The sequence below is a fragment of the Corylus avellana genome, chromosome ca5 (genome assembly GCF_901000735.1).
Source record: "Corylus avellana chromosome ca5, CavTom2PMs-1.0".
Lineage (NCBI taxonomy): Eukaryota > Viridiplantae > Streptophyta > Magnoliopsida > Fagales > Betulaceae > Corylus > Corylus avellana.
In genome coordinates, this window is record NC_081545.1 from 167,467 (window position 1) to 174,504 (window position 7,038).

The 7,038-nt window shown below is 37.6% G+C and overlaps 1 protein-coding gene across 2 annotated transcripts; it reads right to left on the bottom strand.

The window, feature by feature from the left end:
- Window positions 1-842: 842 nt before the first annotated feature.
- Window positions 843-6,573, bottom strand: LOC132181140 (DEAD-box ATP-dependent RNA helicase 53, mitochondrial-like). Of its 2 annotated transcripts, none has more exons than XM_059594226.1 (8): window positions 6,083-6,573; window positions 5,720-5,847; window positions 5,213-5,624; window positions 4,678-4,776; window positions 4,258-4,482; window positions 2,794-2,955; window positions 1,485-2,018; window positions 843-1,346 (listed from the first exon to the last, which is right to left on the bottom strand). In XM_059594226.1, exons 1-7 carry the CDS (start codon window positions 6,449-6,451, stop codon window positions 1,497-1,499), a joined length of 1,917 nt encoding a protein of 638 aa, XP_059450209.1. In that variant the 5' UTR covers window positions 6,452-6,573; the 3' UTR covers window positions 843-1,346; window positions 1,485-1,496. The 2 variants fall into 2 exon arrangements, with proteins under 2 accessions (XP_059450209.1, XP_059450208.1); XM_059594225.1 differs by having other exon boundaries at window positions 843-1,387.
- Between the last annotated feature and the right edge of the window lie 465 nt (window positions 6,574-7,038).

The window sequence follows — 7,038 nt, forward strand, 5'->3', positions numbered from 1 at the left end:
AACACTTTAGTGGTATATGTGGCATGCAAGATGATCATGTAACATGTCATGTCAATAAGTACTAAAAATATTTTATTTGACTAAGAATTTTATCTTGAGCAGTAGTATTACCACAATGCTACATGTAACCGCTCAACAAACCAAGATTTTGGCCATACAATATCTCACTCCTAAATGTATTAAAGTGATATACGAGTAAATGCTAAAAGGAAGACTCATGTCCTCCTTTTATCATCTCAAAATTAATGTGACCTTTAAAATTATAATTAGATCAAAATACAATAATCATTTATTACAAATTCAACGATAATTTCAAAAGTCACAACAATTTTAGGACACAAGGAAAATATAAGCCTTTCTTCTAGCATTACTCATTAGACAAAGATTTTAGGAAATGAATTTTTCAGGCTTTTTTTAAAAAAATATATTATTATTATTATTATTATTATTTTATATGTATTCAGGGTATTTTAATAATTTTGATACAATTCCAATAAAAGCTCATGCGTTGTCACCAAAACTTAAGAATTGGGAATAGCTATTTCATTTCACACTCTCATTCTTAGTAATAGCTATCCGTGTACCGAAGAACAAGCCATGACTGCAAGAGAACCAACCAGTTTAAAAGTTCGACAAACTAAGTAAATCAAAAGTATACCAATAATCTTCCATATATCAACTAGCATATATGATGGTCATTTGTCATTTTCCCCTTTTCCTGTTGGATCCCATTTAAATGGTATGATTGTCCACCCTGTCAAAGACACAAAAACACCATTTTCACAAAAGAAATGATACACAGTTGCACTCAAATGCACACCATTCTCAAATGCACTCTATCATGAGACTAAAAATTACCACTAAATTTTGAATTAATTACTATTGAATCCAGTGATAATTTTAATACCACGTCAACAAGTATACACTTTGAAGTATAGCATTTCTCTTTTCACAATAGACGCTATGACGATATGTTTTGGTAAACTCAACTTTCATAATCCCCTTGTGTGCTCCGTAATTTTTTCTAAACAATACCAAGGAAAGCAGTACATTCTCATCAATTGAGTACTGAGACATTAAAAAAAAAAAATCACGAAAAACTGACTATTTCAAAATAAATTACATAAGCCTCTTATAAGAAGATGCGATTGGTCTCTTCAGATAGCTTGAATATAAACAACAAAATATCTCACTACGTCTTAAGAGTTTACTAGAAATATTAGCTTCTTGTAGGAGCAGGATCCCTATAAGCCACTTGCCCCTCCCACGAAATACTATTAATCGAATAGAATCATTCTCTCAGCAATCATCTCCGCATTGAGAGCCGTCTTCGATTGTTTCCTTACCTGCCATTGGAAGTATCCTATTGTTACTGGCTGCCCCATAACTTCAAAATACATCAACAAATAAAGACAAATTAATGAATAAAACAATCCTCTAAATAAACTTCCAACTTTTCTTGTGATGAAGAAATGTAAGCGTACCATTCAACAAACTCAGAATGCTCTTCTCCCAGTGTTCTGATCATCATTGATTCTATCATCCCCAAAGCTGCCAAAACGTCTAGTACGAGAATCACTGAAGCCACTGCTGTTTTGGCTTGATAGATTGTCACCAAATCCACGAGAACGGCCTGAACCAAATCCCCCAAAACCACCAGAACGGTCTGAACTACTAGAATCGCCAAAAGCACCTGAACGACTAAACCCAGAACCACTAGAGTTCCCAGATCGGTTTGAGCTAGAGCCAGAAAACCCCCCTCCGGATTTTTGTGAGCCAGGGCCACCAAAGGAGCCAAAACGTCCAGAGCTAGGTCCACCATATTGACCTGTTTGACTAGAGGAATCTCCATAGCCGCTGATACGACCAAATCCAGGACGCCCTTGACCACTAAAGCGGTTAAAAGTGCTATCACTAGACCGACGATCCCTCATGCCTCCATGAGAGCCAAATCTACCACCACCACCCATGTCAGCTAACATGTCCCCACTTCCACCCTCAACAGCAATTTTGGGTAGCTGATAACCAACAAGTATTCAAGCAATCAGTCTAACATAAAACATCTGCTAAGGTGCAAATCAGTCCCACACTAAAGATTTTTCATGCACATGATTGTTCGATAGAGAGAGCTCTGTTAGTTATCTTGAGAGATTTAGGTCACACCAGTAGTGGGATTTAACTCGTTCTGTGTGTCTATTTGTAAGATTTGCTACTTATGAGTACTTCAGTCAGCAATGTATATGTCCTCATGCATGCATTGTGTAAAATATGCACATGTATATCTACAATATGAAAATAGCTAGTTTGCTGCACATGCAGTTCAGAGTAAACCAACAATTCAGATCGGTCATAGAATTCTAAACACAATACTGTGAGAAAACTATTTTCCCACTACTTTTGATTGCTTCTCCTTATCATATAACATGGTGCTTCACAACCAGATAAACACTTTTTCAACCAACATATGGTGACATCTATTATCTACTCAAAGTAAAAATATTATTCGCATTGCTATCCACGTCCATAACAAAATGAGAACTAAATTCTTGAGTGATGAGGTAAGTCTGCGTGTATGACTTTGCATCAAGCATATAGACCCCACTGGTTTGACAAGAGACTTGCATTTCATTCTTAAAAGCATTCTACCAATATTCTATCTAATCAGATTAACATCCAATAATCCATGTTAAAAAAGAAAGAAAGAAAGAAAGCATCATATCACTGCCAAACAGGTCTTAAACTCAAGAGTGCATAAATAGGATGATGCAAATGGAAATGGAGATAAATTCTAACCTCTGTAAATCTGCATCCAACGTCTCGCTCTATAACTCTGACAGCCCTTGCCTGGTCCTGTGTGTAAATAAGGACAGCACGTCCTTTCTTCCCGGCACGACCTGTTCGGCCTGATCGATGAACAAATATCTCCGAATTGTTGGGAAGCTCGTAATGTATTACCTACAAGAGATGAGTTTAAATGTTGAGCAACAAAACAAATAGGACCACCAAAAAAAAACACTTGCATGCATACAAAATCTCTCTCTCCCCCCCCCTCCCCCCCAAAAAAAAAGGGAAAGAAAAGAAACCCACTAAAATAGAGAAGCAAGCTGGAGAATCCTGAGAGGCAAGGGAGCCTAGTATTTTTAAGATGGCAAATGAATGAACCAGCAGACACAACAAAATAAGGGCACCAAGAACATAGTTGAAGCGAAACAAAAAAATCAAATGCTTTAAGGATAGGCATAGGAATAGAGTGAATGGAGAAATAAAAGCAAATGGTCACCATAACTTCAACGGTTTTCTCTCCATAGAAATTATAATGGAGGGCATCGAAGGCAAGGAGAGAATGAGGAAAGAAAGTAACCAAGGGACTGAGAGTTTTGATCTACTACACACCTTTCAGATGTGCCACCAGGACATAGAAACACGGCAGCTCTAGGAAACATAAATACATTTCTTCAAAACAGTAGGAGATAAATGGTTAACGACGACACTTTTAACCAGCACAACCCTTTTTTTATAAGTAATCAACACATATCATTAAAAGCGTAAGGCACCCCTAGGTATACAATAAGTACACAAAACGAAGCACCTAACTAGAAGGAGCAAAAAGAAACCAGCACAAGCCTTCAATTTATCACTTCAAATTTCAAACTGGAACAAACAATTCAACAATGAAAGCAACAATTAGTTCACGTACAGGATAGATTTTAGGACAAATTACTCTTTTTATCCAGAATGATATGTCAAAGCAACAATCCCAAGAAATTAGAAATTATACATACTTTCTTCATACACACATGCATACAGACAAATAAATGATAATGAAGTGATAAATTTAAAAAATAAATAAAATTGACAAAAGGTAACTGAGCAGACAACCATCCAAGAAAAGGCAAAGAAAGATTAGCAACAAAACTTTCAATTGGCACAAGTATTGAGCCAGTTTTTTTTAAAACTTAGCCCAATCAGGAGACCTGAGTGCAGCATGGTCTCATAGATTAGAAATCAAGGATATACCGAATTGCAAAGTTCATGAATCATCATTGTATATATAAACTGCAAAGAGGGAAAAATACAAAAAATAATACACACAGGAAAAGAATAGGGAGCAGAGAAACAAGTTAATATATCAATTACAAACTAAGTGGATTAATCTATTGTCAACTAAGAAGGACACAAGTTAATTTTCAGCTGAGGAGGATTAATAATCGCAAAAAAAAAAAATTACATAAGAAGAAAAATGGAGAAAAAATCTACCAGATCAACATTAGGAATATCAAGGCCACGAGAGGCAACATCAGTGGCAACTAAAATATTGAAATGCCCATCTCGGAAACCTGCAAGTGTTCTTTCCCTCTGACTTTGTGAGATATCCCCATGCAAAGCCTCGCATTTGTATTTTCTTCCCATGGCATATGCCAATCTATCAGCATCACGTTTTGTTTGAGTGAAAACAATACATTTTCCTCCTTTTGCATGCTCCTGACAAACAAATCTGATGGTGAGAATGGAAGCAATAGTGAACGAGATTAAAACAAGAACTCACAAAGTTCTCTGACCTTTGCATAGAAGACAACAAAATGAACATTTAAAAGAACTTAATAAAATAAGCACATTAACCATCAAACAGAGAGAAATTTTTTAATATATATATATATATAAGTTCTGAAACCATACTGTTATCAGAGGTCCAATAATTGAAGCTTTTCCATAATTGTCCGATGCAATCGAGTATAGAGAAATTCCATCAGCCAATTTCTGATCAGAATCTCCAACCTACAGAACAGTTAAGCCGTTAATGTGCTTGTAACCATACACTAGAACACCAACTTTCTGCAGTTACACTAGATGGTCCAAACACAGAACGGACCAGAAAAGGTTTCCCCGGACTTTAGTACATACTGAAGCCATGATTCAGAAATACCTTTAGTCATAACTATAGACCTCAAGTTGCAGTGACAAGTACTAAAACCATTATAAAATGAACAACATGCGAGATTAAACCTTTTTATCTCCAACTCCTATTCCTGTAATGACATCGACTACAAGCTACAGAATCAAATCAAACTCAAATAAAAGTAACAATACAAGAAAGCATAGAATCGGACCCATCAAGCATACCCTTAAAAGTGGGCATAGTAAGAACTAAGAGGACAAAGAGAATGTGAACGTTATATACTGATGATTGACTAAAATGAAGCCACAAACTCACCAGATCAATTGTTAGTGGATTTTTTAGGTAATTTTGGGTGAGTTTTTTAATCCAAGATGGCATTGTTGCAGAGAACATTAAACTCTGACGATTCTGCGGCAACTTCTCCAAAATTTTTTCAACTTCCTCCTGAAAGCCAACTTGAAGCATCTGGTCAGCTTCATCAAGAACAACAAACTGAACTTCTGACAAGTTCAGAGCACCTCTGTTCAGAAGATCAATAATGCGACCAGGTGTGCCAACAGCTACATCAACACCGTAGTCAAGCTGCCTAATTTGGCTTGAGATAGGCGCACCACCATAAACGCAAATTGTATCCAATCCTGGCGCGGACTCAGCAAATTCCTTCTCAACCTGGCGGGCGAGCTCCCTTGTTGGAGCCAAAACCAACGCCAGCGGATACCTGCCCTGCCTGTATGATGAAACATACATAAAAACATGTACCTTTAGAAAACAGTTGGAATTCCATCACTCAGCCAAGGGAAAAAATGAATCAAAGAACCGAACCCATGTTTAGTATTGAACTGAATGATCTTATCCATAATGGGAATTCCAAAAGCAAGAGTTTTGCCCGTTCCTGTTCTAGCACGACCGATCATGTCACGCCCTTGCATTGCTGGTTCCAGAACCGCCCTCTACATAGAAGAGAAATCAAAGTAAAACACCACAAGTAATTGCTAAAGGGACAAAGAGATGACTAGTGATTATGAAAAGGGTAGCCCACTATCACTAGGGATGAGGCAAGGCACACAAAATAAAGAAATGGACTGAAAAGATAAGATTTCTTGTTTTTATTTATATCGAGACTCGAGAGGAACGAAACAAACAGAAAGAAGAATAGAAAAAAGAGAGAAATGTTGTGTATAAGACCTGAATGGGAAAGAGCTTAGTGATGCCCTTCTTGGCCAAAGCAGAGACAATCTCCGAGGAAATCCCGAGCTTGGCGATCTCGAGGCCCTCGTCATCAGCGCCAGCGTTCCCCTCGTAATCGTCTACGGCGGCGTACTCTGCCTGCGACGGCAACGAGACCCTGAAATACAAGGGCCCAGAATTGGCGTGGAAGTCCCTGGCTTTATGGAAGAAAGATATACTTCCATTTCCAGGAACAAGGTCCGATGCTGATGGTGATAGCGGATGGTGCTGATGAACGTATAGTTTTGGATGGGTGGCGGTGGTGAAGGCGGCGAGAGCCCGCCTGGAGATAACCGAAGAAGACCTTCTTAAGATGATACTTGCCATTTTCTTCTTGGCTCTTCTAAGAGACTGGCTGCTGAGGGAGAAACAGATTTAAATGTTTGGGGGTTAGGGTTTTAGCTCTTGGGGTTTTGGGGGGGTGATACCGGACAAAGGCAAGTAAATGGGCTTATGTACGAGTTTTTGTTTGCCAGATTTTTATGGGATCCGGATCATCTGCGGTCGGCTTTCTTCCCATTATACTGCACTGCTCTGCATTTCTGTGCCATGTCATTTAACATTTACTTCTCTGGCAAGTATTTTCTCTACTCCAACATAAGTTTGATCAAGGCCAAGCCCAAATGTGGTCATAGCTTTTATAAGCTCGGCCCAATCACAGTCTAAAAACTAACTTGAGATTGAGGTCTATTATATATTACGAGCTTGAAACCCGTGCATTGTTTCTAAAAAATGACAGGAAGAAAAAAGTATTTACAACAACACAAATGCTCTTTTTTTTTTTTTAATTAATAAAAGAAAAAAAATTGCTCAAATTGTATTACATATGAAAAATTAAACAAACCCATATTAAAAACTTTAACCCCTAAAATTTTAGAGATTTTTCAATTCGAACTCTAATGTTTAAAAATTAG

Bases quoted from the DNA above. Each gene is read 5' to 3' on its own strand.
- LOC132181140 (XM_059594226.1), bottom strand. From the start codon at position 6,451: ATGGCAAGTATCATCTTAAGAAGGTCTTCTTCGGTTATCTCCAGGCGG. The intron at 4,483-4,677 runs GTATGGTTTCAG...TTTGTTTGTCAG, and splicing joins TTATTGGACCTCTGATAACA to GAGCATGCAAAAGGAGGAAA. The intron at 2,019-2,793 runs GTTAGAATTTAT...GTTGGTTATCAG, and splicing joins TTGGATGCAGATTTACAGAG to CTACCCAAAATTGCTGTTGA.